Source organism: Colletotrichum lupini, chromosome 1 (genome assembly GCF_023278565.1).
Source record: "Colletotrichum lupini chromosome 1, complete sequence".
In the NCBI taxonomy this organism is placed as follows: domain Eukaryota; kingdom Fungi; phylum Ascomycota; class Sordariomycetes; order Glomerellales; family Glomerellaceae; genus Colletotrichum; species Colletotrichum lupini.
This window is the reverse complement of record NC_064672.1, coordinates 3,542,691-3,563,919: the sequence shown is the minus strand read 5'-3', so window position 1 is coordinate 3,563,919 and position 21,229 is coordinate 3,542,691. Positions and strand designations below refer to the sequence as shown.

At 52.8% G+C, this 21,229-nt stretch overlaps 9 protein-coding genes across 9 annotated transcripts; 7 read left to right on the top strand and 2 right to left on the bottom strand.

Annotated features, from left to right (window-relative positions):
• Positions 1–56: 56 nt before the first annotated feature.
• On the top strand, positions 57–1,334 carry CLUP02_01016 (cytochrome b5-like Heme/Steroid binding domain-containing protein; the record flags this gene model as incomplete). The annotated part of the gene is made up of 2 exons (XM_049280061.1): positions 57–883; positions 944–1,334. The coding sequence occupies 2 exons, from the start codon at positions 57–59 to the stop codon at positions 1,332–1,334; spliced, it is 1,218 nt and encodes a 405-aa protein (XP_049136018.1).
• A 1,090-nt stretch (positions 1,335–2,424) lies between these two features.
• Positions 2,425–4,305, top strand: CLUP02_01015 (CC1-like family splicing factor; the record flags this gene model as incomplete). The annotated part of the gene is made up of 4 exons (XM_049280060.1): positions 2,425–3,101; positions 3,160–3,468; positions 3,527–3,991; positions 4,047–4,305. The coding sequence occupies 4 exons, from the start codon at positions 2,425–2,427 to the stop codon at positions 4,303–4,305; spliced, it is 1,710 nt and encodes a 569-aa protein (XP_049136017.1).
• A 1,731-nt stretch (positions 4,306–6,036) lies between these two features.
• Positions 6,037–11,924, top strand: CLUP02_01014 (uncharacterized protein; the record flags this gene model as incomplete). The annotated part of the gene is made up of 18 exons (XM_049280059.1): positions 6,037–6,174; positions 6,233–6,542; positions 6,687–6,810; positions 6,916–7,032; positions 7,156–7,182; positions 7,275–7,528; positions 7,600–8,423; positions 8,488–8,512; positions 8,600–9,012; positions 9,065–10,123; positions 10,157–10,433; positions 10,487–10,897; positions 10,954–11,068; positions 11,130–11,294; positions 11,328–11,523; positions 11,640–11,710; positions 11,780–11,795; positions 11,847–11,924. 18 exons carry the CDS (start codon positions 6,037–6,039, stop codon positions 11,922–11,924), a joined length of 4,620 nt encoding a protein of 1,539 aa, XP_049136016.1.
• A 204-nt stretch (positions 11,925–12,128) lies between these two features.
• On the bottom strand, positions 12,129–14,134 carry CLUP02_01013 (aminotransferase class I and II; the record flags this gene model as incomplete). Its single annotated transcript, XM_049280058.1, has 7 exons — positions 12,129–12,381; positions 12,438–12,517; positions 12,573–12,696; positions 12,776–12,788; positions 12,843–13,206; positions 13,271–13,746; positions 14,047–14,134. The coding sequence occupies 7 exons, from the start codon at positions 14,132–14,134 to the stop codon at positions 12,129–12,131; spliced, it is 1,398 nt and encodes a 465-aa protein (XP_049136015.1).
• A 296-nt stretch (positions 14,135–14,430) lies between these two features.
• Positions 14,431–15,577, top strand: CLUP02_01012 (uncharacterized protein; the record flags this gene model as incomplete). Its single annotated transcript, XM_049280057.1, has 4 exons — positions 14,431–14,530; positions 14,872–14,985; positions 15,097–15,210; positions 15,408–15,577. The coding sequence occupies 4 exons, from the start codon at positions 14,431–14,433 to the stop codon at positions 15,575–15,577; spliced, it is 498 nt and encodes a 165-aa protein (XP_049136014.1).
• Positions 15,578–16,485: 908 nt separating this feature from the next.
• CLUP02_01011 (uncharacterized protein) lies at positions 16,486–17,634 on the top strand (the record flags this gene model as incomplete). Its single annotated transcript, XM_049280056.1, has 1 exon — positions 16,486–17,634. The coding sequence occupies one exon, from the start codon at positions 16,486–16,488 to the stop codon at positions 17,632–17,634; it is 1,149 nt and encodes a 382-aa protein (XP_049136013.1).
• Positions 17,635–18,449: 815 nt separating this feature from the next.
• Positions 18,450–19,223, top strand: CLUP02_01010 (uncharacterized protein; the record flags this gene model as incomplete). The annotated part of the gene is made up of 1 exon (XM_049280055.1): positions 18,450–19,223. The coding sequence occupies one exon, from the start codon at positions 18,450–18,452 to the stop codon at positions 19,221–19,223; it is 774 nt and encodes a 257-aa protein (XP_049136012.1).
• An 893-nt stretch (positions 19,224–20,116) lies between these two features.
• Positions 20,117–20,224, top strand: CLUP02_01009 (uncharacterized protein; the record flags this gene model as incomplete). Its single annotated transcript, XM_049280054.1, has 1 exon — positions 20,117–20,224. One exon carries the CDS (start codon positions 20,117–20,119, stop codon positions 20,222–20,224), a length of 108 nt encoding a protein of 35 aa, XP_049136011.1.
• A 450-nt stretch (positions 20,225–20,674) lies between these two features.
• On the bottom strand, positions 20,675–21,226 carry CLUP02_01008 (regulatory protein Cys-3; the record flags this gene model as incomplete). The annotated part of the gene is made up of 1 exon (XM_049280053.1): positions 20,675–21,226. One exon carries the CDS (start codon positions 21,224–21,226, stop codon positions 20,675–20,677), a length of 552 nt encoding a protein of 183 aa, XP_049136010.1.
• Positions 21,227–21,229: the final 3 nt, after the last annotated feature.

The following is a 21,229-nucleotide window of genomic DNA, read 5'->3' as shown; positions in this document are numbered from 1 at the left end:
GTCCCTTCTCTGCCGTTTACGTATCGCCGCGAATCAATCGTCAAGCAACCACCAATATGCCGGCGCGAACTCTCCCTACCTTCACTCGCGCCGAGGTCGAGGCTCACAACTCCAAGAAGTCTTGCTACGTTACCATCGGTTCCAACGTATATGATGTGACCGACTTCGCCCAAGACCATCCCGGTGGAGCCGATCTCGTCTACGACTACGCTGGCAAGGACATTGACGCCATTCTAAAGGACCCAACCTCTCACCCTCACTCCGAGGCCGCATATGAGGTTTTGGATGACTCCCTGGTTGGCTTTGTCATTAACCAGAAGGCCGTCGACGGCCTTCGCAAGGTCAATGGCGCAGCAAATGGCAAATCGAATGGACATGCGAATGGAAACGGCAAGGCGAACGGCACCGTCGAGAAGACTGACGAAGCCGAGGGCGTCCAGATGAACGAGCACAGCGAGCTTTGGGACGGTGAACGCTGGGTCCACCCCCGAACCGGTATGGCCAGCGAGGAGGATCTGAGCAAGGAGACGGATTACACAAGCGACTATAAGAAGCATAAGTTCCTCGACTTGAGCCGCCCGTTGTTCCCTCAGATTTGGTTCGGCGGCTTTAGCAAGGAATTCTACCTTGATCAAGTCCACCGTCCTCGCCACTACAAGGGCGGCGAATCTGCGCCTCTGTTTGGCAACTTCTTGGAGCCTCTGTCAAAGACACCTTGGTGGGTTGTCCCGCTTGCATGGCTTCCGCCCGTCGCCTACGGCACCTATCTGGCTAGAGAAGGCATGGACAGCACCTTCCAGGAGGTCTGCTACTGGGGCTTTGGATTTTTCCTCTGGAGCTTGATCGAATACGTCCTGCACCGATTCTTGTTCCATCTCGACAAGTAAGTTTTCTTGCAACTTGGTCTAACGTGAGAGGCCATTGGACTAATACGTTGGATTAGGTGGCTTCCTGACAACCGTGTTGGCATCACTGCGCACTTCCTCCTCCATGGCATCCACCACTACCTGCCCATGGACAAGTATCGCCTGGTCATGCCTCCCACATTGTTCGTTGTTCTCGCCACGCCGTTCTACAAGCTCGCGCACTGGGTATTCTCTTACAGCTGGCACGCTGCCACGGCCGTCTACTGCGGAGGCATTTTCGGCTACATTTGCTACGACTTGACGCACTACTTCCTGCATCACCAGAATCTCCCTCTGTGGTACAAGGAGCTCAAGAAATACCACCTTCAGCACCACTTCCTCGACTACGAGCTCGGCTTCGGAGTCACCAGCCGGTTCTGGGACAGCATCTTTGGCACCGAACTTCCTCCCATTGTGAAGGCCAACTAATTCCACCCGACCACCGCACACGACCGCAACATACACAATGTCATGATGACGACTTCTGGGGCCTATTCCTAATACCGAACAGAGCAAGTTTGCTCAATTTCACCCTTACGTGTCCCACAATGTATATACGCTTTCAGGGCTTTACTTTAACGCTGTAATGGGGGTCATTTCATGGGCGTTCTGAGGAGATGGCTTGAATGAGCCTTGCGTATTACAGCGCCCCGGCCAGCTATGATGCGGCCGGGAAGAGCCGTCATGTTCTCATGACAGGCTGGTTTAGTACAGAGTATTTTGAATGATACCACACACCGAGATTATGCCATAAAATGACTAGACAGCACGTTCGTTTCCCGCCCAATCATGACTATGAAAGGTGATGGGTTTGATGATTGCTCATGGCGAGGATCATAGCTTGATGGAGAAACAAATGGAGTAGCTTTCCGGACGCCATGGGCGCATCTGAACGGCGAACCGTTGCAGCAAACGTGTTCACGGGCAATCGTAGAGGGGGTCTGGTCGGGCCTCCAGGTTGAAGTCAGTTTGTCATTTTGCAATGCTCCATCCTTAGCTTCGAGTTTGGGAAAAGGTATGCGACCAGTGGTCACGTGTTAGCATGATTTCCTCGGGATGAGGAAGGTCTATTCCTCATGGCTCAGATGGACGTATGGTTCATCGGTATTTCTTTGTCGTAGAGCATAGGTACCTCAAGGTTAGGTAGCGTGGGAAGGTACGATGCTACCGTGATACGCGGAACTTGCCCGTCTGAGTCAGCACTATTATTACGTAAGACACGCTCTTTCTGATTGCTACCGCCAGTGGCCACCTTCCAGATTCGCTTGGCTACCTAGCAGGTCCTGTTCAGCGCTTGGGCTGTCCCTAGCCCGATTCACTGTCTCGCCTGGCCCAAGATTTCTGTCGGACGCTTTCGTGTGACTGCGCCAACCTCTCCATCCCACGAATCACCTCGCTCTTCCCCTCTACACCCACACCGCGATAAAACCTGCCATCTCGAAAAATCATAGACAGCAGAAGCGAAAGAACAGCGTCGACTCTCCCTTCCTCGTCTCTTTCGCACTGAAATCAGCGCAAGATGTCGGGCCTAGACGTCGAGGCGTTGCTTGACGCCACCGCAAAAAGCTCTACCGAGACGAAGACACACGACGTCGAAGAACGCACCAATGGCGACCGTTCCGAACGTAAGGAGCGCGATCGCGGCCGCGATGGAAGCCGTGACAGGGACTATGATAGTCGTCGTCGAGACCATGAGCGCCGCGACCGCGACCGCCGCGACCGTAGCACGACACGCAGCCGACGTGGAACCCCGGACGACATCAAGACATCAACCCCTCGGAGCGACGCTGGTAGCCACAAGAGTAGGCGGAGAAGCAAAAGCCGCGATGATGATCGCCGTCGCTCACGTCGTCACAGAGGAGATGGTGATTACTATAGAGGCGGACGAGCCCGCTCGCGATCTCGGTCACCCCACCGCTCTTACCGCTCATCACGCGATGACTATCGCGAACGCCGCGATCGCTCAGATCGCTACTCTGGGGACCATCGCCGGGCTAGGGACGACGATCGTCAGGAAACTTCCAAGCGTGAGGCAGCACCACAACTTACTGAAGATGAACGCGATCGCCGCACTGTCTTTGTCCAGCAGCTCGCCGCCCGTCTTCGCACCCGCGACCTAAAGGCATTCTTCGAGAAGGTCGGCCCCGTCAATGAGGCTCAGATTGTCAAAGATCGCATTAGCCAAAGATCCAAGGGGTAAGTTGAAGTTCAACCAACCTGACTTTAGCTGAAGAGTTGCTAACCACATGTACAGAGTCGGTTATGTTGAATTCAAAAACGAGGATTCAGTCACTCAAGCGCTTCAACTTACCGGACAGAAATTGTTAGGTATCCCTATCATCGTCCAGCTCACAGAGGCCGAGAAGAACCGACAGGTCCGCAACTCCGAGACCACCAACGCCCACCCGAACTCGATTCCCTTCCATCGCCTCTACGTGGGCAACATTCACTTCAACGTCACCGAGCAGGATTTACAGGCTGTCTTTGAGCCTTTCGGCGAACTTGAGTTTGTCCAACTCCAGAAGGACGACAATGGACGCAGCCGAGGCTATGGATTCGTGCAGTACGTTCTGGTCCTCTTCTACTGAATCTCAAGGGCAATACTGACTAATAGTTTGTAGATACCGCGAAGCCAGCCAAGCCAGGGAGGCCCTTGAAAAGATGAACGGCTTCGATCTCGCTGGTCGCCCGATTCGCGTCGGCCTCGGAAACGATAAGTTTACCCCTGAGAGCACTGCCACTATCTTGCAGAGATTTCCTGGCCAAAACCCACAGTTCCAAGGCTCTGCATTCTCTGGTGCGGGTGGCCGAGGCCCCCAGACATCGGCATTCGATCGCGCGGGTGGAAGAGACAGCGAAAAGTCTGGCGGTGCCAGCGCCCTTGATGACACAGATGTCGCCGGTGTCAACTTTAACAACTACAGCCGTGATGCCCTGATGAGAAAACTTGCCAGGACTGATGATGCTTCCAACGGAGTAGATGAGCGACAGGTGTTGAAGCCCAAGACCGAGACCAAGCCTCTGCCGGTCAACGTGAACATGGCCAGCCGATGCGTCGTCCTGCACAACATGTTTGACCCTGAAGAGTACGTTGCCCATTTTCTCCCACCCTCTTTTTATACAATGCTAACAATCTTTTAGGGAAGAGGGAGAAGAATGGGTCAAGGAACTGGAGGATGACGTTCGACAGGAAGCAGAAACCAAATACGGCCGCGTCGTACACATCTCCGTCGATCCGAACTCCAAGGGCGACATTTACCTCAAGTTCGACAAGGTCCAAGGTGGCGAGAACGCCATCAGAGGCCTCAACGGTCGTTACTTTGGAGGCAGGATGATCGACGCGTCACCTGTTGTAGATGCCGTCTACAGCAGTTTGTTCTCTCGCACACGAGCGATCTGAAAGCTAATCCATGGCCCCGAAACTACTCGTCTAGGACCCCCCTAAAGTAAGATCTAACATATCACGTCACTCTACGTTCGCTCACAAGATTGCTAGGCTGATGCTATCGTCCTCCAAACCTCGCTCATTAGATCGAGCCCAGACGACCGCGAGACTTGCACCGTTGAGTCGCCTGAGGCCGCCGTTCGCGTCCTGCCAAGTCTTTGTCACATCAGACACCAAGGCCTACCTACCCCAACATCACTGGAGAGCAGGTTGACATCGCACTGATTATCTGCAGAAAAAGCTTTGATTACACATTTCGATCGCCACTTTTTTCTGGCTGATATTTGTACCTTAGGTTGTTCCCTTCCAAGTCCTCCATTACATGCGGAGCGAATAACAGGTTGCCAAAACGGCGTCTGGGTAAGGAACAAAGGAAGCTGTAGTTTATGCACCACATTAGGTACTAAAATTGTTCTTAGCAAATGCTGCTTGATCTTTAATGAACTGGCGCGATGGCTAGTCGCAGGTGGCCTCATCGTTGTCGTCTCACTTGCCCTCCGGACACGTTAATCCTTAAAGTTATTCAAACTGGCCATTGGGCTGGCTGTGAGGCTATATAACTGGCGACTATGTTCATAACTCCGTGAGCGGGAGCGTACGCGGTCACTGTTCACCACGGCGGCTTAGTGGTGGGCCCCATCGACTTCTCTGGGACTATATCTTCTTTCAGCCTATCTATTTCATCCTACATATTAGCCTGGTCCTCCACAACGACCTCTGGTCCTGCCAGACTAGTTTGTGCTCGAACGAGTAGTGCTCCTGAGTGCGATTAGAAGGGTCCCAATTTCCCAGCCTTTTGGCTTCTGGCCACATGCTGCTCAAGATCTTGGGCTCTTTTCTCTTCTTTATCATCTAGCGGTCCTATGGCAGCTACCTTCTTTGCTCAAGCCCATGGGCATGAGCAGCCTGGCTCTTGCAAAAGTCTACTTGTTCTTACCTTTTTCTCCTCTTTTGTTCTTCACTTTCTCCTTGATCACCAGACACGTAAGGGCTTTCATCGGACCTTAAGCAATCATACCAATGTCATAATTATCAACCACAGCTAAACAGGCTGCTTCTGCTTCATTTACGCGTGAAAGATCGCCAGGTCATGTACCCATCATGGTGCTTTGCAAGATGCCCCCTCTACCGAGGCCATCTGCCTTGACTGGATTCTGGGAGGTGTAAGAACACTCGCTATAATAACAGTATCCCCCATCTTATTGCTTGTGATAAGGAATACTTTCCTTATTACTCTTGATTCACTCTCATTGCCTTCCAAAGCCAAACAGAATCTTATCATTGGTATCAGTAGTCTTGTGAGTTTCTTTCTGTCTGAAGTGGCATTGTTGTCTCGTTGCACATCTCACCTTCACATGAAATCAATCATCACAAGGCGTCTCCGTTAGAACATCTAGAAGCCTTAGATTACACAAGGTCATTTGGCAGTATTTGAACAGCCCTCTCGTCTTTCCACATTCATGCTTCATAACTTGAGCTAAGCTGCTCTCATCAACTGTCTTCTCATTGAAATCTGCCTGCCGACGAACATACACCAACCCCTGAAAACAGCGAGAGCTAACAACTTCCTCCCGCCTCTTCCGGTAAGAATATCATGTTGAGAAGGAAAACCAACTGTCCCCCGTGCTCTCGCCCTTTTGAGGCTTTATGAAATCTCTTCCCCTCGGCTCTCGCCTTTCTGAAGACATGTTGAATATCTTGCCCCTGAGCTCTCGCTCTTTGGGGACATATGGTAGAGTGTCATCCCACTTGTCTCCCTCCCCCTCCTGGTGGTACATGAATTCAGTTCATCCTATACTCTCGCCCTTTTCAGAACTGGTCAAGGTTCGTCTCGTAAGCTCTCGCCCTCTTGAATAGGCCTGAAATAACTTCATCCCCGTAGTCTCCTCACGCTCCAGAGGGCATGAACAAAGTCTGTTCCTCCCGTGCTCTCGCCTTTCTGAGGTTACCTGAAGACTTTTCTTGCCTCTCTTCTCCTCTTGCTTTGCCCACCTCACCATCCTTTTTCCCAAACTTCTTCCTTCCAATTCATCTACGCCCATCCATCTCTACTCTCACCCATACTTATCTCGCCATATTTCTCTCAACCTTACTCCTCGAATTCCATCACGAAAACACTCTCGAAATTCCTTCCGTTCAAATCCACACATCCAGCTTGCGGCTCCAAAAGGTTCCGTCTGGATGCCTGCTTGGTCGAATTTAGCCTTCACTCTCAACAGACAGCAATAGAGTAACGTCAACAAGGTAAGGGCTGTCACTTCTACTCCCATCGAGTTCTCCATCGTCTTCTCATCACATTTCTTCTCTTTCGCGGTTCACTGACCAACTATTCCCAGGCTTTTCGGCCCGACAATATCGCTGGCTCTTCAAGGAGCTTCAGAAGACGACGACACAGCTCTTGCGCCTCTCAACAGATTTTGAGCTTGCCTCTGGACACCAAGGCTTCTTCCTGAGATCACCGTGACAGCGCTGGAACAAGATTATTGTCCTTCATCGACCCCTTTGGTAAGCTTTCACTTCTCTCTTCCCTCTCGAGATCCAGCTTACGAGAGAAACAACATACAGCCCGAACGAGTCGACAAGTTTGCTTGACTTGCTCAATTCTTTGCAGATTACTGGCTCCATAGCTTCAACGATACTCCAGAAAAAGGGCACGCACCTGCTTCAACATCCGACGATACCGTCGAGTTTATTAATTTTGCTATCTCGGTATGTAGCATTTCTCATCAACCACTGATACTCGTCTTCTTCCCGCGCCTGTTTTGTTTGCTCTCCTTCTTTCTTACTGCGACGAAAGTCACATAGCAAGGCTGTGTGGCTCGAGTCGCTGTGGTGACCGAGGGAGCCAATATCCTCTCCCCTCTGGGGCCACGAAGACAAGTGTCGAGGGGTAGGATCTGCACATTGTTCACTCATTCGTATAGCCTCATTCCCTCCCCCAATCTTCCAGTGTCAAATGGTTTTAGCTCACTTACAGACCAACCCAAATGGGTTGGCGGGTGGGTGTTTGACACGGTGCATAGATCCAGTGATCTCACCGAGCTCACCTTCCACTTCACCTTGCCCATTTCTGTGCGTATTCTCCTGAAGATTTCCCGGGTGCGCCTCCTTAAGGGACTAGTGTGGGCTGCACCTGCCTTCTCGGAAGATATCAACTTTTTTTTCACCCTTCTTTGTTGTATCACCTACAAACCTTCTATTACTTCTACTTCCTACCTTCAAGACTTCCGGCGCTTCTGCATCACCCAGCCTCTTCACCCTCCCATCACCAGTCCAGAAATATTCCTCGAGTATTTCCACATACTTCCACACTACCTTTCGTTTCATACTACATCCTACACGCCCACACTTCCCAATTCAATCCGTCTCGCGTGGTCAAGATGGCCGACTCAGGTAGCGCTCGCTCTCGGGCTGGGCGCGGAGGCGTTTGTCTCGCCGAGCATTCGCCCCAGTTCGCTGCGACACGCGAGCCATTCCGGACGACTCCTAGCTCGTCTTCTGACAGCACCGTCCGCAATGCTGGATCACCTTCTGATGTCTTTGCGGCCGATCTTTCTAACCAAAACTCGCAGCTCAACCACAAGAGTTACCAGTTGCCTCAGCCACCGAAGTTTCAGCCGACAAACCTCACTTCCACCAAGAGTCAGGATCAGGAAAGCAACCAGAAACCAAGTCGTACTATCAGTCAGCATCCGCCGCACTTCTCAACAGGAAAGGCATCATTTCCCTCTGAGAGAACGGCATTGGCAACTCCAACTGGGCGTTCTGCAGTACAGCCAAACACCCTTGGACATCGATCTGGCCCGCTGCCGTCTTCTACATCTATTCGTGACTTCGAAGGTACCCCCAGCGCCAAGACTCCCGGTCATCATACCCCGGGTTCCTTGAACAACGACACTCGACGAATTCAACAGCATCCTGCCCCCGTCGAGGACAAAACAAAGCTCAAGCCAACTTCTGAACTCACAAAGACGAACAAGATTATCGCGAAGATGGCTACTCACTGTCATATTGACGGACCTTTGGCTGGCCCTCTCCGGGAGAGTCGCCGCTCCGAGCTGGCCAGAGACCATGTAAGTCACATTGTGCCTCGATTGGGGCCTTCCTTCACCTTGAGTCAGGCTTCTCATCTCCCAGTTTCCATCTTCGCCTTTCTTCTTTGGTTCTCACTGTTTTGGCTTTTGTTTGTTGCGCCGGACCAAATTGCTGACTTTGAGATGAAAGCCCGCTTGGATTCCCGCTCGGCAAGTTCAAGCCGGAATTATGACCACTCAGCAGGCGATCCGCCGCACTCCTGGCATTCCGGCCAACATTGCCAACGACCTTTGCGATGGCCTCCAGGTGTACTCGCAAAAGGTTAACGACATTCTTCGCCAGGCTGTCAATGAGGTCGCAGATATCAAAATCGATCTCGAGTACAACGACAAGGTTCTTTGTTCCAATAAACTGGAGGCTAGCATCATTTCCGAGGAACGTGAGCAGCTCAAGCGCGATGTTGCTGAGATTCATCGCAAGTACGAGGAGTTGGAGGATCGTCTTGCGCGCTACCACGTGGAGCAGGAGAACCACAAGAACACGGTTCTCGAGTTCTTGGCCCGCCTCGATCCTCGCAATGATGAAGAGAATGGAGACAGAGAGCAGATCGTTGCCGAGTTGCTTCAGGTTCGTTTCCATGATTCTCGTTTATGGGAAATTGCTAATGGCACCACAACAGACTCTCAAGGACTTCATGGACCGCCCTAGCTCCCGCTGGATGCACGGAGAGCGTGAGAACTCTTCCAAGGCCATTGCCATCCTCAGTACCGAGAGCATCGCCGCGCTTGAGAAGGAGAACCACCCTCAGTCGGCTAAGCGGCTTCAGCAGTCTCAGGATGCACGTCGTGCCCCTGGTTCGGAATCACATGAGATGATCCCCACCTTGGACAATGCTCTGCAGCCGTTCTACCACCAGCAGAACATTCCGGGCTTTCCACCTGCTCATAATGCCCCTTCCACTTCTTTCCCGGGCATGTATGGCCCTGGCCGTCGGTCTGGTGACAACCGCACCATATCTTCCGCGGGTTGGACGCGCGCGTCTAGCGGCACCCCTACTCAATATACCGGTTCTTACTCGCAAACTCGAGACATTCAGAACGGTTTCAGCGGCGGATATCAGCAGCCCAATGGCTTTGAGGGACCCAGTAACCATCGAGGCCGGTTCAACATGCCGTCCCGCCCTGGCACTGCCATGGGCCACCGCGGCTCGTTCCGTCCCAATGCTCCTGAGTTCCACCCGGGCATGTATGGCAACGCAGACAACAGTGGCTTCCACAATGATACGTCCTACAACATGAGCTACGGCTCAGGATCCAATGCTGGTTCTCGCCACAACTTCAACGGAGGCAGCACTCCTTTCCGCAGCCCGACTACTCGCTCCGCTGGTCATTACGGCAACTTTGAAGGACCCGGTGGTGGCTTTCCTCGCCCGCCTCCTCTGGTTCCTTCGGGACGTCAAATCTCCCATGGTTCCCAGTACGGCATGGGCTCGAGCCACATGGGCTACAGCAACGACTACTCGATGGTTCCACAGCGCACTCGTAGCCACGGCCCCAACTCGTCCGGTAACAGCCACCATACGGCTAATATCCGTCAGCAAGGAGCTTTCAGTCCCGGTCCCTTTGGCCAGGGTGGCCATGGCCCCAGCCATGCAGTCACCAGTCCATTGGCTCCCGGCAACGGCTTCAGTGAGGATGAAGGCGGCGACAATGAGCGCTATGCTCGTGCTCTTGAGGGCGTTTGGGGTCTCGCGCGGGGCTAGGTGCTCCAGTTTGCCTCGAACGTTGACCTTAGCATTCTGTCGCGCTCCAACGATGTTGCCATCCTTCGTTACATGATGAAGCTCTATGCTCCCTTCAGCGAGCAGCAGGCGTGGTCTTACATTCGTCAGCACATGAACGACCCCATGAGCCGTGCTTGTCTCATCTCTCGTACCATGATCGATCTTCTTATCAATCGGATCTTCACTTTCGAGGCCTGGGAGGGTTTCTCTGTTGATGCTGATCGCCAGCTGCGTGAGATTCGCCACGAGATGAACAATCTCCCTGGTAAGTTGTATCTGGCACGTCTCTCAATGCAAGAATATGACTAACTTAAACAGCGGGTCAAGGTGGTGCTCTTCAGCTGTGTATTGATCGAGTTGCGTCCCTGGTTAACTCTTGCATCAACCATGAGCGCTACGACGCCTATCGCAACCACCGGATCGAGTACTTCCAGGCTGAGCTCCGCGAGATGCTCTCGCCGCTCTTGCTGCCCGAGTCTGAAGGCGGTCCCGACCTCGAGAGGGCCGACGAGGCGCTTTGCCAGATGTGCGAGAAGGCATGGTCCATCTCGGCGAAGATGTTTACCTCGCGATGGACTTTCGAGTTCCGCTTTCCCGATACGGGAGCGCGCTTCAACACTGGAACCATGGTTGGAATCGCGCCCAACATTGGTCCGCAGCTTCTCCAGGCTGAGCATTGGCGCGTGCAGCTTGTGGTTACCCCCGTCATCACCGTCCGCAATGATACGGGTACTTCCATCTCAGTTGCCTCAATCACCAGCGCTCACGTCATCTGCATGAAGTAGTCGGTGGCTTTACGCCAGACCAACTTCGCTGCATTTCACTCTGCGTGCTTTCTTCACCAATGAAGCTTTCTCTATATAACGAGGAAGCTGCTGTACGACTTACGACTCACGACACGTTTGCGATTCTGCTTTCTCCCGGTTTCTTCCTAAAGCTCTCCAACAGCAATCATGAAAAGACCAAACAAGAGCGGTACTCTCAACTCCGCCAAAGTTGCCTTTCGAGAGCTTTCATACAGAGCCATCATCGTCACCATCACTATTATCAGCAAGGCTCTCACCGATACTGAGAAAGCAGTGCCACCAACAGGCAAGGTTCTCAACACGAAGAGAACAGTGCCACCGTCACCAGTACAGCACTGAACGCGGTCCATGAGACCAAAGAAGACGACAAAAAGCCTTAATGATCTTTGGGAATTCACAACTTGGACTTCTTCTCCCTCTAAACATGTTGGAGTATTTGGACATGCGCCCCCGACTCCTTCAGCTCCATTGGAACCAACTTGCGAGAGACCTTTGGAACATCTCGGAAAATTGGGAATGGATACGCAGAAATTGGGTTCGGGATTGGCAGTTGCGACAAAAATCAACAAAATCACCAAAAAAATCATTTGCTTTTTTCTTTCTTTGCTTTTTGTTTCCAGGGGGGATTCCCTTGGCTAGCTACACTGGTCACTGAAGTTTTCTAGCTAAATTTCGAGGAAAGATGTGTTGCGGCCGAGGGACTGGATCTGGCTCAGAGAAAATTGGCGATAGAAAAGTACCAAAAAAAAATCGTAAAAGTCTTGTAAAAACCTTGGTTCTCGAAATGATGGTGACAAGGTAAAAGTGAAGAAGGCCTCTGCGTGAGTGAACTATGCAGAGCTTCAACATTGTGACTATCGCTGCCGTAGTAGGTTTATCGCACTACAATGCTGCATTTCAAAGTAAGCGACATGGAGATTTGGTTTTCACCCCAGCTATCAAATCACTAGCAATCTGAGACAAATTTTTGTATGTTGCGATAATTCATTCATTGTAACACGCTCTACTGGCGTATTGGTCTGTTCGGCATCAACTGTGCCGTCTTCGTGTATACGTTCAAGCAATGAAGACTAGGGTATTCAATCTTCATCCGTCGTGAGTCGTCCGTTTCCAACTCCATCCAATCCTCTATCCTAGGAACCACTCTATAACGTCTAGTCAGACGACTTGCGGAACTTGTTAACGACACGCTCAATACCGTCGCATCCCTTCTTCAGGGTCTCCATCTTGGGGCCGTAGGAGAAACGGACGAAGTGGTGGCAAGGGCTGTCGAAGAGATCACGGCGTCTGGAGGGGTTCAGGTCGAAGAAGATACCAGGCACGACGATGACCTTCTCCTCAAGACAGGCCTGGAAGAAGTTGAGACCGTCGGCAATGGCCTCAGGAAGACCCTCAAGGTTGAGCCAGCTGGTGGATGTCAGTCTTGGCGCTTGACTTTGTCTCTTTCAACGACAGCAACTTACAGGTAGAAAGTGGAGTCGGGGACGTATTTAATGATGAATCCCATTTCGCGGAGTCTGCGAACGACGTAGTCACGCTTGTCCTACTCACTTTATTAGGAAATTTCAAACTCGAAGCCGCTCGCTCAATCGACTTACGCGGAAGTGCTTTTGCAAGGAGATCATCTCCGTCTTGACGAGAGTAGGGTCAAGCATGGGGATTGCCGCCTCCTGGAAGGGGTGGTTGGCACCACCGTCAAGGTAGCTGCCGCAAGAGCCAATGCTAAAGTTGTGTCAGTGTCTCGGTCCCCCGTTCCAATCTCATGGCCACCATTAGGTACACATGTGGAGGAAAAACTCACGCCTTGATGTATTCTGCAAGCCATGTTAGCAAGTGGTTCATTAAATTTATAGATATCAATCACATACCCTTGGGACCAAGGATCCACGCAACACGCCAGCCGGGCAGTCTGAAGCGCTTGGTCAAGCCGTCGATAATGAGAACATCGTCCTCATCGACGTCCTCGACGTTCTCAGCAGCAGAGATGGTACTGCCGTCACAGTTGCTCGTATAGTTGTAGCCGGAGTAGAACTCGTCGCTGACGAAGGTGGCGCGGCCACGGCAAATATCCTGGATCTCGGCCAACTCGGGGTTGGCAACGACACGGCCGGTGGGGTTGCGGGGGTTCGAGGTCAGAATGACAGAAGAACCACGGGAGATCTCCTCAGCGATGCGGTCAGGGTGGATGTGGTAGCCGTCCTCCTCGGCGAGAGGGACAGGGATGGCGGAGAACTAAATACTCAGTGTCAGATGCTGTACATTCTTTCATGCTTCAAACTCGGAAATAGAGACATACGTTCTTGAAGAGAGACAGCATCTCGTTGTACGCCGTGTAATCGGGCAAGAAGAAAGAGAGGTAGGAGTTCCCGAGAACGGCAGCGATACGAATTAGACCGGCGCGACCACCAGGGACGATTGCGACGTTCTCCCAAGTGTACTTGCTATCCTTGCCCTCGCGGTGCATTACGTTGTAGAGGTTGGCAACAGCCTCGCGGAGTTCTCTGATACCGGCTGTAGGGCCATACTCGCGACCGGCCATGGAGATATCGATAGTGGTGGGACGGGGAAAGCAGCCAGCAATATCATCCTCAACTTCGGGGGCACCCTGGCCTAAGTTGGCCCAAGCATCGGGCTCCTCGAGAAAACCGTACTCGGAGGCACGCTCAGTACACCAAACGACACCGGTGGAGGCACGGCTAGCATCGAGACCGGCGTGGGGCTGGTGGCCTTCGTGGGCATTACGGAACTGTCTGTGAGTCTTTGACTGGACCTCTGATGGAATATGTCAGCATTAGTTTTTTCTTGAGGTGAAGTTATCATGGCCAATGGCGCCGATTAGAAAGCCAAGAATGACATCGAGCTTGAGTTGGAGCTGTGTGGAGAACGAGGGGCAACTCTGCTCAGCTCCTACCCCGCACTCAACACCAGAGCTCGACAACAAGCTTTTCTCCCATCCTTTGTGCGTATCTGTATAACTTGGTTGAAGCCACGACAAGTCGAGCAGATAGGTATTGCTTGGACGACTGAATGGAATTTGTATAGAAATGAGGAAAGGGAGGTTTTCGTTCTTACCATTGCCTCCAACCTCGCCGACACTGAAGCGTCTTGGCTTGGGCACACCGGTGTGCCGGTTGATGGAGAACTTGCGATTGCTGAACATATTGCCTTGTTGCACGCAGCTGACGAATGTGTGTGGGCTTTGTTGTGGAAGTGACGGTGGGAGATATTAGCAGCTGCGTACTGGGAGCTGCAATTGGAAGGGGGGAAAGAGTTTAATGGTCGGTGAAAGAGGTTTCTCCGATATCACCTGGCTGGAGCAAAATCTGGGGAAGGTGAGGAGGGAAGAGTGCAGGTGCGGGAAGGGTGAAGCTAAAAACAAAAGGGGGCAGAAAGGGCTGTTCACCTTTTCAAGGTGAGGCAGCGAGGGGCACAAAAAACGTCTTATACGGGGAAGCTATGAGCTGGAAGGCTTCTCTTCACCGGCACTTGGGTCCTGACGTTGGCTTGGGAATCCCTGCAGGTCAAGAATGCAGCTCCTATGCAGGCTCTTCCAGGTGTGGAGATTTCAGAATGCGATAGCGACGCTGATAGGCCGGGGAACCGATTTCTTCCTTCTTGAAGATGAACGTGGGACTGTCACTTGACGAAGTTGAGCGGATGGTTACCGAGTCTCGCAGGGCGACGGGGGTCAAAAACAGGTCCTGAAAGGATAGTAACAGCAAACAGTGTTTGGGTCTACAGCCAGAGCCAGTCTCAGTCTAGTCCGCGCCGAATCCGTGCCGCTTGTGCCGTCTTCAGGCCAGAACCAAACGAGTCCTGAATCGTCGATCTGTCATTAGGGGCAGGTTCGGTGATGAGAGTGAACGCAGCGCAGACGACATTACAATGTTTCGCAAGGGCACTTCTTATCGAGAAACGCAACGCCAGCGCGTTTCTGTGCCCGAAAGTTGCCCCTCCTCTGCCCCTCGTTCTCCCTCGCCAACGTCAACGATTCGGGTTGGTACCACGACAGTACGTAAAAAAAGCGGTGTCTAGAGTCAGTGTCCTGCTCCAAAGCGGATCTCCGCATCACGGCCTGCCCCGTACCCAGTTGCGAATGCGATTCGTGCCCAATCACTGCAGGTAGCCGTCTCCCGTCCCGGATTGAGGGCCGCGAGGGCCTAACTTCTGAGGGGGAATCGGCCCTCGCCAGACCTTCTCCAGAGTCTAGCAAGGGGCAGGATATCTCGATTTATCGTGAGTATCAAGTCATCAACGGCACACAAAGTGGATATTGCACAGCTTTCTGCGTTGCTGAACGCTCGGCCCAACCATGTAAGATAAGCCTGGCAACCTAGGGCGGGTCCCGAACGTGACTTGCCGGGACATTCAGGGCGTTTGTGTTGTCGTCGTGGGCCGGCGCACCCGATCATCGAATTTGATAGGTTTTCTAGGCCAGAGAGCAAAGGAAATATCTGAAGAAGCCAACCAGCAGAATCATTTGGTTACCTACGACCAACAGATTGAGCCACCTCATATGGACGCATGGACAATCAGCCATGACGCATCTGGGGGAGAGCATAACCCTAGCATTCATTACCTCGAGAATCGAGAACAGCAGTGACAGAGACTCACGAAACCGGCGACGGCGAGTACATAGTTCGCTGGGTCCCGTGTACCGAGACCTTAGCGTCACCTTGACCCCGTTCGTCGCGGCCCCTGGGAGAGACGGAAGACGGCCGAAGATGCAGGCCGGCCGAAAACAGTCAATAGGGTCACGTGATTCGTTGTCTTCTCTTTCCCCGCCAAGCCACGATGCGATCCCAGAAACCCGGGTGGACAAATTATGACGCTTCATGTTTGGCATTGTTCAGATCCGAGGCATCCAGGGACTCAGTTCCTCCATTTTTCCAAAGGGGCGAACCACGTGTTGGCTATCAGGCGCACTTTCTTCAAGCCTGAGCACCAAGGAGAAGGCGGTGCATGGCGGTGCAAAAAAAGCCTATGTGGCTGCGGCGAGCCTCCTGGCCAATCAGACTGCGTTTGTGACTTCACCCAATAAGCCCCTCAGCGGTCACGAGCAATGCCCCCGGGGAGGCTCAAAGATCATAATCTCTCAAAGACAAACTAGTCAGAGCGATAATTCAACTTCAGACTCAGGCAGAATGACCAGGCAGATTACTTTGTCAAGGCTCTGAGAGCTTTGATAAGAGGCGATGAGTAGAACCAATATAAGATGACTGGTCTGAAGTAACTCAGCATACCCTTGAAACCCATACCATTGACAGTAACAACAACAACAACAAAGACTTGAGCAGTATCAACTCACCTGACAACTTGATATTACACCTTTGTGGCCCATATTATTGATTGAGTAGCATTTCCCATCAAGTCAAACTTTCGGAGCTTTCTGTTTTACCGCAAACTTTCCTTCGAGAAAGAACAGCCACATACATCGCCTTCCCCGACGGCTCCAGCCCCACTTTGACATTTATATCAACTTCACTGCGGCAGCAGCAATCCTCCTTCACAATGCCTTACCTCGGCGATTCTTTCTCCTCCACAAACCCTTACTCCGCCAGCGAGAAACCCGAGATCAGCATGTCTATCTTCGGGGCCTTCAAGCAGAAGCTTGGCCGCAAGTCATCATCTTCTCGCAAGTCCAAGCAGGCATCCCAGTCGAACATGACGACACCCGGCAGCAACAACCCCTTTTCAAGCCCTGCAGTCAAACCCGCCCATCGTGAGTCTTTACCCTACACCATCGTGACTCCTCCGTCTCAGACCAAAAGCGCTAATAAGCCTTCAGCCCCCGACCATGCTCCTCCAGCTTACTCGGTAACACCACCTTCTCCATCAGAGAATGGCTACCTGGGAAGCAATGGCGGACCTGTTAGAAGCCCCTCGCCAGCCCCATCCAACGCCGGTTCCATCATGTCAAGTACCGGCATGAGCGTTTCGACCCCAGAGGACCCCTACGCATTCCTTTCCTCATTCGACACCATCTTTGTTATTGACGATTCGGGGTCCATGTCCGGCCGCTCATGGCCTGAGGTCCAGGGTGTAATCCGCAACATCGCCCCGATCTGCACATCGCATGACGAGGACGGAGTTGACCTCTACTTCCTCAACCACAAGACCCAGGCAGGTGGAAATCCTCGTGAGGGTAAAGCCGCGGGTGGCTACTACGGCATTCGTCGTGCCGATACGGTCGAGGGCATCTTCACGTCGGTTCGTCCTCGCGGCTGCACGCCTACGGGCCAGCGCCTCCTGGCCATCCTCAAGCCTTATCTTCAGCTCCTCGAGACCAAGAAGAACGACATCGAGAGCGTCAAGCCCATCAACCTCATTGTCATCACTGACGGCGCCCCCTCCGATGACGTTGAGGCCACCATCCTCTATGCAGCCAAGAAGCTCGACAAGCTCGACGCTCCCATGCATCAGGTTGGTGTGCAATTCTTCCAGGTTGGAAATGAGCCTGGTGCCCGCGAGGCGCTCCGAGAGCTCGACGACGACCTCGTCGGCAGATGCGATGGCGATCTTCGAGACATGGTTGACACTGTTACCTGGGAGAACGGTACCCGCGGCGTGCTCACGGCAGACAATATCCTCAAGGTCGTTCTCGGTGCGGTGGTCAGACGTCTCGACCGTCGTCGTACAAGTGGCGAAAGCCGTCGCTAAGAATGGCCAGCTGCATGCCTTTCTCTCCTTTGTTAGTGATTTCGGGCATCAATGGCGTTTAGGAGGATAGAATCAGTTTCCAGGCCCTCTCACGAGGGCAGTTTATGGCTCAAGCCAATACCTGATACCCAACGGAAGGCTTTCTGAATTAGGTCTTTGTTAGAGGCGGGCCATAAGCCCTAGACGGAGGTGGTATGGCTCACGCCATCGGAAGAGGTTCATGTACCACCTTCCCCTTCAGTGAAAAATAAAGTAATAAACATAGACAAAATGTTTCTTTTCAATGAAACGTAGCCAAATTGCAACATTCGTCTGTGTGCGTGGGGGGATGTGACCAAGTTACGATGTGTAGGCTGGTACGCCCGCAAATGTATGACAGAATAACACACGGCTGATGTATCCTCACTCACATTCTTTACCACCATATTTCAAGCCAAAAAAAAAAATATGCTTAGAAAAATGCCAGCTACTACGAGATAGTACGGTGATAGCGATAGAGAAAAGAATGCATAGAGCGGCAGACGATTTTACCATGCAATTTGGTGGTTTGGACTGTTTGAATGATTAAACAGGACAAAAGAGAAGGAAGAAGGTCGACCGGGTCTGGAAATTACTAGCAGATACTTTTGGCAACTCCAACGCCAAGCGGGGGACCCACCTCACTCTCACTTTGAATATCGTCAATAAACTCACCACAACTCACCAACGAACCCTCCCAAATTTCGAACGCCCCCCAACCTCGGTTTTCAAAGGCTCAAACCCTCGCTGCAATTACCATACCAAAAACGAAACCATTTACGCAAGACATTACCCAAATGAGACCACCGTTCGGCTACATCCCACGTCTATACGCGCCTCTCCGACTCTCAACCCGCCAATCATTCGGACCGTCACCCGCGCTGGCCGCCGCCATCATCGCCACCGCGACGACGTCGACGAGGAGGTTGACGTTCAAAAGCAGGATGAGCACATCATCGGGCCCTCAGTCTACGACAATGTGGTCGGCTGCAGGACGAGGTGAGGGTGAAGAAGAGAGGAAACTGAACGGCGGCGATGGTACCGGTAGCCACCGAGAGCACCACCCCACGGAAAGCACGTCACCGGCCCCTAAAAAAACGACATCAAACGCCCCCGCGGAGGCCAGTCCCAACACCAGTGGCGCCGACTCTAGCCAGTGCCAGCCTCACTCCCAGGGCGACGATCAGGGCCTCGTTGGTGCTCAGCGGCGGGATGGACCCCTGGCTTTGCCGCCGCTGCCCGAGGGCTACGGGACGTCTTCTGCTGTTGGCGGGAACTCCGCGGGAGGAGGAGTGGGAGGAGGAGACAACAATAACAAGCGCGTCAGCAGCAGCAGCGGAAGCAACACCATCACGCTGGACATGAGCGGCGGCGACGCATCGACTAAGCTGGACCACCTCGGCCCCCTGGTCGTCAACCAGGACGGCACCATGTCGCGAATCAGCAACTGGGGCGAGATGACGGAAATTGAGAGGCGCAACACGCTGAGGATCTTGGGTAAGAGGAACCAGCTTCGACTTGCTACGCTCAGGGGGGAGAAGGAGAAGAACGGGGCCGAGGCTGGAAAGTGAGGATTGGGAAGAGAGACAGAAAAAAACTCACCTTAGAGACACTCCCCCCTTTTTTCCTGTCTCTTCACCCACGACTGTCACGAAGTACCTCTCGGTGAGACTCATCTCGTTCGGAGAGACTCGTGAGAAGGCCTGGAAGGAGTTTGTCAAAGATATTGTATGATTAAGTGGATGTGCTATGGTAGTTCCCAATAGCAAGAGGATCCCCATCTCTCCCCCCCTTGACTCCGTTAGAGTATCGACGAGGGTTCGGATGGTAAGGCCGAGTGGTTGCGTAAAACCACTGCACAGTTACCAGCACCAAAGAAATGAATCGTCTCCATTCGACCCAAAAAGTCTGCATCCCATCTTGTTCTACCGTGCCGTCCTCGTCCTCCAACCTGGTTCTGAGCCCGGCCGCCCACGCCGCGCCCGCTCCTTGGGCCTAGACAGACAGGATTTTCCGTTTCGCCATCGTCAGCCCTCGCTCTGTCCTATCCCATGCCTTATGATCCGTCTTACTCTCTCTGAACCCAGCCCACCACATTCCGGAGAGGGCATATCGTTATGGATTAGCGGGTTCTGAGTTTTTCATCGTTCTCTGGAGACTGGAGTCTAGAGTCCGATCCATGGGACAGATGGGGTCACCGTACCTGTAACAAGCCGCGAATGTTCGGATCCCCGTTCCAGCCTACCTACTAAACCTCCCATGGGCGAGACATGGCGCTACGTACCTCCTCAAGACTGACTCTGGGCCCTAGTCAAGGGCCCGCGAGTCTGTGGCGTACTTGGCCATCAGTTCTTACTCTTTTCTTGTCAATGGGGCATGTCGGCGGTGAAGTGGAGAGGCGCGGGGGTCACCAGTGAACACGAACATAGAGCCGAGCAGCGGCTCTTTCTCTCCCGATCCATCCATGGGCATAAGAGCAGGTGAGGCCAGGGGATGCCTGTGCTGGCTTGGGGTGGTTGAACTCTACCTGATGGGGACCGCGGGAGCACGCCTTCGAGTTGCGAGATGTTGAGACCTTCTAACCTGATTCTATCCTGAGCACACACGCTGGGGGAGGGAACAAGGGCTTTAGGAGTTTTGGTTGAACAAAGAATAATTTAGAGTTGACTTTAGTCAATAGCTTTAGGGTCGATAAACCCATCCGTATAATTCATTGCTGTGATATACTCTATCACGTCCCAAGATCATGAGTTCGTGCAGGTATACATACATGTAAAAATCTCATCACATGTTGCCAATCAGTAAAAACAAGCCGCTCAATAGTACCGCCCGTTCATCTTCCCTCCAACCCCCCCTATCACGACTCCCATCCCACAGTATGTCTCTTCGTCCCTCCACGGTATCAAACTCCATTTGGTGCCAGAATAAATTCCAACGTCTTGAACATGAAACGCATTGCATACAGGCGTCATTCGGAGAGAGTATAGTGCCTCCTCCGAATATTGACAAAGTTTTCCCATTTCTACTTTGCCTCCTCAGCCTTGAGAGAGTCCGAAGATGTCGCGGTCGTCTTGGTTTGCTTGTTCTGGAATTCCTTGAGCATAGAAGCAATGTCCTCGCTGCCCTCGTTCTTCTCCATGACGAGGTTCTTGAGCCAGCGGTTCTCGGTTTCGAGAAGGTTGATGCGCTGCTCCAAAGCCGAGACCTTGTCCGACATCTCCTTGGCGCTCTTCTCGAGAGCCTGCTCACGCTGCTTCTTCTTGATGCGGAACCTGGCGCTGGCGGCGGTATTTCTCCTGCGCTTATCCTCCTCTGCGGCAACGCGAGACTGCTCCTCGAAGCTGTGGCCGGGCCTGCTGACTCCGTTCAAGGACTCAGGAGTTCTGGTCTCGGCGGCAGAAGGCGTGGGAGCAGCATAGTGGTGGTTGTGCTGCTGAGATACAGGAGGCGGTGCGTAGGTGGGTTGCGGGTTAGGCTGGAGAGGTTGAAGGTTACCCAGGCCTTCGGCGAAGGGCGGGACGCCCGAGGCAGGGTAGGGGTTGGTGAAATCGTGAAAGTTGAATTCGCCTGTCATTGT